General features: G+C 36.3%; 1 protein-coding gene across 3 annotated transcripts in view; it reads right to left on the reverse strand.

The window, feature by feature from the left end:
* Positions 1 to 12097, reverse strand: part of LVRN (laeverin) — a 78031-nt gene that overhangs the window by 11495 nt on the left and 54439 nt on the right. For all 3 annotated transcript variants that reach the window (XM_008507190.2, XM_070569516.1, XM_070569517.1), the window contains exons 11-18: positions 11976 to 12052; positions 11470 to 11609; positions 9320 to 9375; positions 5671 to 5824; positions 4112 to 4206; positions 1614 to 1721; positions 715 to 882; positions 358 to 495 (exon numbers count right to left, since the gene is read on the reverse strand). In XM_008507190.2, the coding sequence (XP_008505412.2) occupies positions 358 to 495; positions 715 to 882; positions 1614 to 1721; positions 4112 to 4206; positions 5671 to 5824; positions 9320 to 9375; positions 11470 to 11609; positions 11976 to 12052 (936 nt within the window). The remainder of the gene's footprint in view (positions 1 to 357; positions 496 to 714; positions 883 to 1613; positions 1722 to 4111; positions 4207 to 5670; positions 5825 to 9319; positions 9376 to 11469; positions 11610 to 11975; positions 12053 to 12097) is intronic.

The raw sequence follows: 12097 nt of genomic DNA on the forward strand, positions 1-12097 counted from the left end.
TTAGTAATGAGCGTTGTTGTTTCTTAAAGACATAGTGATGTATTTCACAAAATAAATGAATGAGTGATGTACACACATACTAAAAAATTGAAGACAAGATTCTTGGTGGGCACAATGAGGAAACTGAGGTAGATAAGTATCCCATGCAAATCCATTCACATACAGACAGCCAAAACTGAGGATAAATGTTCTTCTCTTTTAGAACACAATCAGTTTGTGGTGAGACTAAATGCAGGAAAAATTATCACTTTTCTAGTCAATGCAAAGGACTTTTGTGACCTAGCCAGACTAAAGCTGAGCTACTAGCACCAAACCAATGACCTAAATGAAAGAAGACGTCTCACATTTCCTTCCTACCTTTCACTCACAGCTTGCCAATTGTTGACTAAAAAGTCCTTTGCGATGTACCGGCCAACTTCAGATTCCGCCACAACTTGGATTATATTTGTCTCATTGAAGGTGAACGGAGACGTAGCAATGGCATACTCCATATATCTGCAAAAGTGCATTTGCAGAAAATGAATATGTAGAAATTATCCAATAGAAAGAGTTAATTTAAATAAATGGAATTAAAATTCCGTATGATTCTAAGCTGCTGATGCACAAATATGTATAGTATTAATTCTTACATTAGCTCATTTTTATTTTTCTCCCTTTGGTTCATTAATTGCATTCCTTCACCAGGAACTTTCAATGTAAGTTGACAATAATTACCTGTTAAGTATCCATGGATCTTTACTGCAGCCCATTGCATAAGCAAGTTGCATCCTTTCTTCTTCTTTTGTTTTGTTATTGTAGATACTTAGCAAAAAGTCCCATTCTTTTTCATTTCCCAAGGCAATGCCATAACATAAAATCACATTTCTAATCGGATAAGGTATTCTGTAAGGTATAACATGCAATGATATTTCTCATAGTACTTAAGCTATATGTTTACCTAGGTTGTCATATATTTAGAAGTATAAATCTAGAAAAAATGTTTGAGATCTCAGATACGAAGATAAAAAATAGACAAGCAATTGTGGGAACTGCCATTTGCATTAATATCATCAGAAGAGATCATCAAATTAGTTTAGAAACTAAGAAGTTTTAAAGGAGAAGTAAGTTAGAATAGAACAGTGTACGTTGATAATTCAGTTTGGTCTCAAATCTTATTATAGCATTTCCTAAAAGTCCATCTGTCATCTGAGGTGATATATTAAAGGTAATACAGTAACACCAAATGACAGAGTCTTAGTCTCAGCTCTCAGTGAGACTGCAAACTCAGAGAAAGAGATGCTCTGAAGCACATATATATATATAACAATAAAAAACAAGCATAAAGCACAACATAAATAAGACTCAAAATAGACATAAGTGCTTATTAGGGAAAGCACTGGCCACGAGAGGTCCTGATTGACAATTCAGTGTATTAATTCTAATCTGTTGTTATGCACAGACCTACATTACACAATTGTTTTTTTAAAAGGGTGTTTGAAAAAAAATAGCAGGAGAGAGAGATTAACCAAGTGAAAATGAAAGGGTCACTCCCAGAGCGAGAGCAGCAAAAAGGTAGAGAAATTTTTGGTGCTGAAACAGGGCAAAAACAAGGGCAATTACAATGTTACTCTTACTCATTCTCTGGATGGGTCACCCAGTTTCTGAAGAGCTCTCTTGACAGTTGAAGACAGTCTTCAAGACCCAGCCAACACGCAGATCTAAAGAGTTCTTCCAGTGACATTCTTGAAGATAAAGTCAAAGAGAAACATTATATCTTGCATTACTACATTTATTTTTTCTGCCTCCAAGAATACGTGTTTCATAAAAGAAAAGGTATTTTAAAACATCCTTCCAATAACATCAGTTTTGTTAAAAAAGCAGCTTTTGTAGATGGCAAACGTATTTAAGATTCAGACAAATATTTGCTGAGAGGATCTCGGGCATCAAATAAGCTCTAAGATTGGTATTTTTTTTTTTTTTAAAGATTTTATTTTTTTTCTTTTTCTCCCCAAAGCCCCCCAGTACATAGTTGTATATTCTTCGTTGTGGGTCCTTCTAGTTGTGGTATGTAGGACGCTGCCTCAGCGTGGTTTGATGAGCAGTGCCATGTCCGCGCCCAGGATTCGAACCAACGAAACACTGAGCCGCCTGAGCAGAGGGCGCGAACTTAACCACTCGGCCACGGGGCCAGCCCCAAAATTGGTATTTTTTGAAGGTTAGAAATAAATTACTGCCATCCTTCATCTCTCTCAAACACACATGGGTGTACATGCACGCCATATCTGTTATCAATTTATTTTTCCTCGGTTTTATAATAATTGCCTTATGGATTAAAAAAATGACTTTAGAGTATCTGATCTAATACACTTAAAAATAAAGTTCTTCTGGGGCTGGCCCCGTGGCCGAGTGGTTAAGTTTGCGCGCTCCGCTGCAGGCGGCCCAGTGTTTCATTGGTTCGAATCCTGGGCGCGGACATGGCACTGCTCATCAAACCACGCTGAGGCAGCGTCCCACATGCCACAACTAGAAGGACCCACAACGAAGAATATACAACTATGTACTGGGGGGCTTTGGGGAGAAAAAGGAAAAAATAAAATCTTGAAAAAAATAAATAAAGTTCTTCTTCCATACATGAAAACAAGAAGGATGGTTTATTTCTCTTCTTCGACAACACGCCTTCATTGCTTGAGCTTCTGTTCCTTCCTCTGCTCCTCCTGGCTATTATAATCATGTCCAGAAAAAAAAAGAGGTTTTTATAGCTGGGCAGGGGTACTCATTATGGTTCCAAACAAAATAAATTCAAAAGGATACAGTGAAGAATCCAGATAATAAATCCAGATAAGCAGTGCCTTGAGGTGTGTCTCCCTACACTCTCTGAGTTTGGAGTGAGAGGTAAAAGAATTGAAACTGTCCATAAGTTTCCAGAAAATGCAAGAGCCAAATCTCCATTGCTCCACCCTCCAGTTTCAACCCAGCCTGCCTTGACCTCCTGATAAGCAGAAGTGGAATGTCCAAGGGTGGAGGCCCTCTGAGAGACAGTTCTGGGCATCCTTTACATACACACTCCCTCTCCCCACCCATCCCAAGTTGGCTGCAGCAAGATGAAGTGCTCTGGAAGTACAGTCCAACTCCCCAAGGTTGCTCTGAAGAGAAGAACTGGCCCCAGGATGCTACAAAAAAGCAGGTCATTTCAATTCATTTTAGGAGAGCCAAGGATATGGCTGGTTAGCGTATGTGCTGCCTGATTGAGTACGCTTTTGCCTTCCTATTCATTCACACAACTTGCCTAACCACTTTCTATCCTCCGCCTTCCATCTACTTGTCTGTTCGACATTTTGTCCATCCAGTCACGCCCTAGCACTAAAATTTATCTCTTCTCAGGATACTCTTCAGAGAGTATAATCACATTTTGTAGATTTGGTATTTCTTGCTTGGTCTAATTATTTTAGCTTGATGTTGACTAGAGCTGTAAATATAATCCCTGTAACATTCATTGTTGGTCACAAGTTCCCTCCCTAAATCTACAAGTCCAGCCTAAACAAACAAACCTTGGGTCATAGGGAGGCCAGTGGTACCACAGCCCTGTCTTGCCTTTCACCCCCTTCCCAGGCCATCACGACAACATACTTATTCCCCTCACCAAACCAATGATGTGAAAATCATTTGCAGAACTTACTCATGCTCATACACAAATGACTGATATATTTCACTCTCAATCTCCCTCGTGATATTTGCATAATGGTAGAATTGCTGTCACCAATAATATACAGAGACGTTTTCCCCATGGCCTTCGCATGCCCTTCAATTCATTGGTATAGCTGGCTTTGCTTAATACAACCTTTTAACAACAGTAGGACAAACTTATAATTTCAACCAGTAGCCTAAGATTTGAGAATGTAGAGCTATAAATTCCTGTATGTACATGTATGTGCTTTGCAGGTAAATTAAGATCTCAAACTATTATTTCTCATTAGGATATGTGTAGCTCACCGATCCCAAAGCTACTGTTCTCAGGTAGCATACAAAATCTCTCAGCGAATCAGAGGTATTCAGATCTTATTTTATGAATCTGGAAGCCTATCTATTCATATGAATCATTTTATTCAATTATCGTTGCTCAAAAAATACTTACAGAGCTAAATAGTCATCTTGCAATGTTGCCACATTTTCACGAATTATAGTCGAATAAGTATTCCATATTGACATAAGTCTCTTTAATAAATACTTCTATAAACAATAAAGAAAATATACTGTTAGTTCTGGTTCACAACACTGAATTTTTCACTGTATTTCTCTTTGCCTGAAAAGACATTAATAGAGAACTGACAGATATTTCTTCAGAAATGATCTTTGTTACTAAATGTGTAACTGGTTTATTTTTTAACCTTTCTGGATTCAGTTTCCTTATACTAAGTAATTTGTAAAATATAAAGTATACAAGCACACCGCGTGGCATACAGGAAGAATTCAGTAAATATTAGCTATTATTATCATTCACTATCACTGCAAACATTTCCAGTTTTCTTCAAAATAGAGAAAAAAAGGGAAAAATATAAAACTATTAAACCTTCTACATTAAAACTTCCATCTTAGTATATCTACCTCCAAGAAAATAAGGAGAATTGACTTATGCCTTTGACAAATTTAAGCCCCAACTCTGAAATAAAGTTTCTTCAATTTAGCTATCAGTTGGTAAATAATAAGATTATGAAAGTTATACATGTACCAGTACATTCCTAAGAATAAACCAGATGCAATTCATAGAAATTCTTCTTAAAAACAAACATTAGTTTTGACTTTACTCAGAACCAGTCATCAGATATTATCAACAAGCCACCCTGACCCCACAAACATTAAACGCCTCTTTTATTGGGCATCATCCCCATATTCAAGTAAGTGCCCATTAGCACATAGGACGCCAGATAAAAGAAAATATGGAACCCAAGGTATTTGTGATCTTGCCTACAGGCTGCCCCAGAAACTCACTTGGAATCCTTGCCTAACCTACTTGCCGGTTTGTCTGCGGCCCCCAGCTCTCTGAAGGGTTGCTCATGAGCTTCTGCTTTCAATTCTCCTGTGCCATCTGTTTTATGACCACTGTTTAAGATCTAATAATGGAACTTTTCCCCTTTTATATTGTGTTATTTATGTTATTTTCCCCTTTTATAATGACATGATGGCATGTCATTTCTTCATTCATTAATTCTAATTTCCCCTTGTCTCTTCTTTCTTTCAAAAGCAGCTTCAAAACTTTTACTTTTTCTGGAACATATCTCTCTGGACTTAAGTGCTGGTCCTGTAAATCAGAGTATTTCAATTATAAATATAGAGTTGTTAAAAGTCATGCTGTTTGACTAACAATCTTTTAAGGAACCAGTTGCTAATAGATACTATCTTCTTCTATAAGAAAAAAAGCATACCATTTCCATCCACTTCTGGTTTCTCAGGACACAGTGTCACTTTGCCACAAATTAAGTACCTTTCCAAACTTCACTCACACTCATCTCCTAGACAGGTCTATGACTAAGGTATTTTCTTCCAACAATAATCAGCCATTGTGAAGAGAATGAATATATACAGAACCAATAGACTATTACTCTGGGAAAGACCTGTCTCACAGATGCTTGTCTAGAACATGGAAAGAGGAAGAGAAGATTTTTTTCAAAACCACACAACAAAGAATGCAATTACCTTTAATAATGGGTATATATCATAGTTGTTCACATTGGAAATAAGATCCCTGGTCACCAGATTCAACAAAACTGCATGCCACACTATGATTTCATCTTCTTCAGCAAGGTACTTGGTTAAATCAAGTGCTGTTTCGATCTCGATATAATTGTTTCTGTTTGGTTTTTAAAAAAGTACACTCAAAAAACTTTTACTTGCTAAATAATTTGCATACTTTCCATATTCGTTCCCTGCTTCAGTGCCTGACTTCAATAAGGTATGTGAAATCAGGAAGCTAGAGGGTAAAGTTCTCTCTAAGATGGAATCCAAGCAATGTTGACAGACCCTCCATTTCAGTTTGGTGTGTTCAAGTGCCCAAATTTTTGGAGGCTATAGAAAATCCAGGCCAAACCTTAGACTGATTATCAAGCAATAGAGTATTGGTGCATTTAGTATGATTCTTATGAGAGTATAATTTCCATGCAACAAATATTAATTAAAAGTCATTCTTTATCTAATACTTTGCTGACCACTAATAAGAACACAAACTAGTACATAGGATGTTACTCCTGCCTACCATTGAGGAGCTCATTACTTCAGTGAGGAGTTGAAACTTACGTATAAGAATCTGTTAATGAAAGGTCCTAGAAAAGGCAAAGAATACAATAAAGTAGCAAAGAAGGAAAACATGTGCACGTGATGAAAAAGTCAGGGAAGGCCTCCTAGAGGAGAAACTTGAGAAGGGCAATGAAGGATGGGTAGGATTGAAATGGGTAGAGAGAAAGGGGAAGGCAGCTTGGAACAAAGAAGATAAAGTGGGAATTAGTGTGATAGGCAGATCAAGCTCACCGAGGCAGGGGGTTTCTTTTGTGCATAGCAAGAGGTGGGGCCCAATAGATGAGGGGGATCAAATCTGTGGAGAGCCTTGAATATCGGGATGAAGAGTTTACATTTGGTGGGAAGGTTTTTAAACAACTGAAGTAACATCATGAAATTGATGCCTTATAATTCCATTGCCTTGTGCTAAAGAAGACAGAATGGAATTCAAAGGAATGAGGCTGGAAGCTAATGCCATAGGCCAGGCAAAGGATGATGAAAGCTTGGTTTTGTATGCAAGCAGTGAAGGTAGTAAGCAAGGTGAGAATCCAAAAGACATTCCCAAGAATGAATAGATAAGACATGGTGACTATTTGGGAGATGGAGAGAGGAGGAAGTCAAGGATATCTCTGATGTTTCAAGTTTGGGTGATGGGAAGAATAGTAGCACTTTTGACAGAGAGGGAGAAATTGATAGCAGGAGCGATTTAGAGACAGAAATAACGTTCAGTGTTTAAGGTACTGAATTTAAATGACCACAGGATGAACAGAAGACAGGAGACAAGGAGAGATGTTGACTTAGAAGTCATCAACATATCCTTCCACAAACATTTGTTGAGGAACTTATATCTGCTGGGCACTGCACATGTATGTAATAAAATGATCACTGAAACCATAAGAATACATGAGTTATCCAAAGGAAAGACAGCAGAAAATAACATAACCATGATTGGTCTTAAGGATGCTCACAGAAGCAGGAAGAAGTCAGATATATTAGGAGAACCAGGTTTGCACGTTGGAGTTTCAGGAAGCCAAAAAAAGAAGTTTCCAGGAGGATGTGGTCAACAATATCAGAGTCATGTTAACCTTAGAGAGGAGTTTCAGCAAAGTAGGAGGCAAAGAAATGTGCCGCAGGTCACAGAGGGAAAAAGTAGTGGAGAATGAAGGATAACATAAGCAGACATTCATTCAAGAAATATGACAGGCCCAAGAAAGAGAGAGCACACTGGATAACTTATTATGTATACCCCTTAATTTTATTGTCTGAAAATTTAAATTCTGAACATATATTAATTTACCTGGTTAAATATTTAGAAGTATAGCTTATATTGAGTAAATCCAATATAGATAAAATCAATAATTCTGTAATATACTAAATTACAGCCTCATTAAAATTATACCTACAGCCATCACCCTTGAGTAACAAAAATCACTTCAAAATCTTAATTGAGGGGCCAGCCCAGTGGCACAGTGGTTAAGTGTGCACGTTCCACTTTGGCACCCAGGGTTTGCTGGTTTGGATCCCGGGTGTGGACATGGCACCACTTGGCAAGCCATGCTGTGGCAGGCGTCCCACATATAAAGTAGAGGAAGATGGGCATGGATGTTAGCTCAGGGCCAGTCTTCCTCAGCAAAAAGAGGAGGATTGGCAGCAGATGTTAGCTCAGGGATGATCTTCCTCAAAAAAAAAAAAAACTTAATTGATAGTCTATTTATTTCCAGCAACTCTTTCTTTTTTGATACGTCAGCTACTTTATCTCCTTGACTTCCAACAGTATAGAAAAATATGAATACATCCTCTACAATCTTCCTAAATTTATCCATTTTAATATTTAACAGATTTTAAAAAGCCTAATCACTTGTATTTTACTTAAGTTTTATTCTTGATTAAGATTTTAAAAATAATGATTCCTATACTATTAAAAATAATTCTATAAATATTGAAACCCCATTATCTTTTTCTGTTCATATCTCCTCTACTGCATCCTTTTAAAAGTTTTCCTTCAAGGGCTTTGTTTTAAGACAGTGAATCATCTTTATTGTTCTTTTATGATCCTTTAAAAAATTCTCCATAATCAGTTTAAATCTTATTATACCAAAGTAAATTTGACTGAAAATATATTGGACTTTGATATAACTGACAGCCAAGTTTTGACTTGAGAAAGAATATATTCCTTCTTCTCAAGTTGTTGTAAAAAACACTGTTTTTTTGGCTTTCATTTCTAATAGCAGTAGATGTTATTGCTCTTCCTGATATGACTTTTTTGAATTGGCTTTTTTCAATTTTTTTTTATTGTGGCAAAATACACAAAACACAAAATTTACCATTTTAACCTCTTTTTTTTTGGTGAGGAAGACTGGCCCTGAGCTAACATCTGTTGCCAATCTTGCTCTTTTTTTTTTCCTTCCCAAAGCCCCCCCAGTACATAGTTGTATATCCTAGTTGTAGGTCCTTCTAGTGCTTCTATGTAGGACACCGCCTCAGCATGGCCTGATGAGCAGTGCTAGGCCCGTGCCCAGGATCTGAACTGGTGAATCTCAGGCCGCCAAAGCAGAACACACAAACTTAACACTTGTCCACAGGGTGGACCCCCCATAGTAACCATTTTTAGATGTACTGCTCAGTGGTATTAAATATATTCATAATGTTGTGTGACCATCATCACTGTCCATTTCCATAACTCTTTCCATCTTTTAAAACTGAAACTCTATACCTATTAAACAATCTCTCTTCATTGCTCCTTCCCCTCCAGCTCCTTGGCAACCATCATTCTACTTTCTGTCTTTATGATTTGGACTACTTTCAGTACCTCATATAAGTGGAATCACACAGTACTTGTCTTTTTATGACTGCCTTATTTCACTTAGCATAATGTCCTCAAGATTCATCTACGTTGTTGCATATTTCAGCAACTCATATATTATAAAATTCCACTATAACTACAGAATTTGATCCTAATCTAAAAAGTTAGGGTCTGTATATACTAAAGAACCATCCTTACAGTGATGAGGTTATGATGTTTACAAATTTCTTCAGGTCCACTCTAAACCATGAATGAAGAACATGTACTCACTTAGACAAGGAGAAGGCATCGTCGATCAACTGCAGTCTGTGAATAACAGGGATAGCCTGCAAATTAGATCCAAGCGTGTTCAGGAAAAGATGAAGACATTTTTAGTAAGAAAATAATTTTCAAAATAATAACAACATTTAAAGATCATTGCTGCTCACAAAGTACTTTCATGTGAATTATCTCATGCGCAGAGAAATAACAATTTCTAAAGATAGTTTCCATAACTTATTTATTATATATCTGTTTTTTGATAAATGATCCCTCAGGACACCAATCATAAGGTTTAAATATGGTGAAGAGTCTTGCCAAAATACTCCCTGAAAAACAGTGTGTTAAAAAATAAAGCAAGAAGCCAAGTTTAAAAGGCTTCTCCAAAACAGAAATATATATTAAACTGTATTACAATGTCAAAATTATTGTCAGGGGAATTTGAAGCATGTGAAGCCTTAAATAAATATTATTTACCACTATTTTTGGCAGTAATCAGATACTCTTTTAAATGGCATCTGTCTTCTCGAGATTTTACTAATTTGACACAAAACCACTGACAGAGCCCTTTGAAACACGGAAAGGCAGGGGTCAATTGCCAACCTAACTCCTTAGGCTTCTGTTTGAGCTCCTTGGCGTTGCCAGACCCCAGGACTTTGTCTCGTCTTGTGCCCTGAGGGTGCCCAAACTCCCCTACAGCATTCCTCCAACACCTCCCAGCACGTCCACTTCTGTGGTCCCAGAAGATTTATCTTCACAACATCCCTTCAAGCATCTGACCAGGCCAAGCTCCAGTCTTTCCTTGGTAGTAGTCTCATTTCTTTCCTGGCCGTAACAGCACTTACATTTTCTAGATTAATATTAATAATAGAAGTGTTTTATTTGCTCACCAATTATGTTGTAGGAATAACTGACCTCAGTTTTTCAATAAGTAAATCTACAACTATTGTAGTGGCATGACCTAGTGCTTCCAAGGCCAAGAGTACCCTTAGCAATTAATAAGTATTCAGCTACTCTGAAAAGATTTAAGAAGAAAATATTATTATAAGTGGGTTTTGTAGCTTTATTCAAAAGCCCAATAATAATTTTTTAAAATTACAAAACATGTTCTGAACACCTGAATTTTGTCAGGCCTCTGTTAAACATGATACCCACATAACCTTATTTAATCCTCACAACAGCTCTTAGGGTTGTTTGTAACCTATAAGATTATAAGGTCTATTATACCCATTATTACATGGATAAGGAAACTGAGGCATGACTGGTCAATAAGAGGCCCAAGGTCACATATCTGGTAAACGAACAAAAATCTGAACACAAGTCTACTTGACCCAGAACCCAAGCTCTGGACCAAAATGCCGTACTGCCTCTTCTGCTAGAAAGGCTGATGCGTGTCTCCGAGAACTTTCGAAGAGAGAGACACCTAGGATATCTTTTAGTTCAACACTCTGCTTTTATGCATGGAGTCTCATTGAACTGGGCCAGGCTTCACAGCAGAGCCAACTTGATAGACTTCTAAGGTAGCATCCATTTCCACCAACGGAGATTTGGTTTAATTCAACCAATTAAAATCTGACTGACTAGAGCTAGCCAACATTTTAATATTTATATATTGCATAATGATTTATAGTTGTTTTACAATTTAAAGTGATATTGGATTATTATTGATATTTTATTAATTAAATTCTCTGCTATGAGGGAGAGTGAGAATTTCTAAAAACTCTATTCTAGCATACACTGCACATCCATTATGAGCTTAGAAATTTTAAGTATATGCTTACCTACATTGTCTTATTACATACATAAGAAAAATATGATATTATTCCCATTTTTAAAATGAAGAAATAGAAGTAAAATATTTAAGTAACTTGCCGAAGATCACAAAACTAATGGTTAATTTGTATTCTGATTTTTACTTAGAAAGGTAAAATTGTTGTGGGAAGGCAAGATTAATGTTCAAAAACATAATACATTCAACGAAAATCTCCCCTTTCTAAGAAAAATTTAAAAATCCAGTACATCTTGGGGTGAGAGGCAGCAATGGGGGTGGCGTCTCTCCTCATCCACTATAAACCACCAGGTTTATGAAAGTTCAACCTCTGAAAGGCTGGACAGCACATTATCAATGGTATTTAATAAAAGGTATAAAAAATTAACCCTACCTTAGGATCTTTTTCAAGCTGTTGATTTAATTTCTTCCAGCCTAATTTATCATAGTTAACTCTATAATATCCAGTCATATTCAAATTCAAAATCACCCAGTCATGCTCAGAATCCGAAACTTGCATTTCAGGAAATACTTCTACAAAGGAACATGTGAAAAGTTTGAAATGGTGTATTTTTAAAATATTCAATACATGTTTATACTATATCCTCTTAATTCTAAATAATAAACCCAAGAAAACAAAAAGTAAATGAATTCTAAAATATATACCAATCTTACCATATAATTATTTTTTTCACACATAATGGCTTTTGATTTATAACTTTAAAGCTCAATGTTGAACAAGAATGATATAATATTTTAGTTTTAAACAAGATAGCTTTTCAAAAGGTAGACATTTCAAGATTTTACTCTCTTCCTATATATATATATATATATATATATATATATATAAAACTATATTCATATAGATATGCGAAGATATTTTTGAAATTTGTTACTTACTGCTGCTATTATCTAGCCAGACTAAAGACTGTGTAGTTCCATTTTTTATCCAAAGAATAGGTACAATCCATGTGTCACTTATCGAAAAAAAATTAAAAATTCAGTTAATTTTCACACATAAG

The sequence above is a fragment of the Equus przewalskii genome, chromosome 13, assembly GCF_037783145.1.
Source record: "Equus przewalskii isolate Varuska chromosome 13, EquPr2, whole genome shotgun sequence".
In the NCBI taxonomy this organism is placed as follows: domain Eukaryota; kingdom Metazoa; phylum Chordata; class Mammalia; order Perissodactyla; family Equidae; genus Equus; species Equus przewalskii.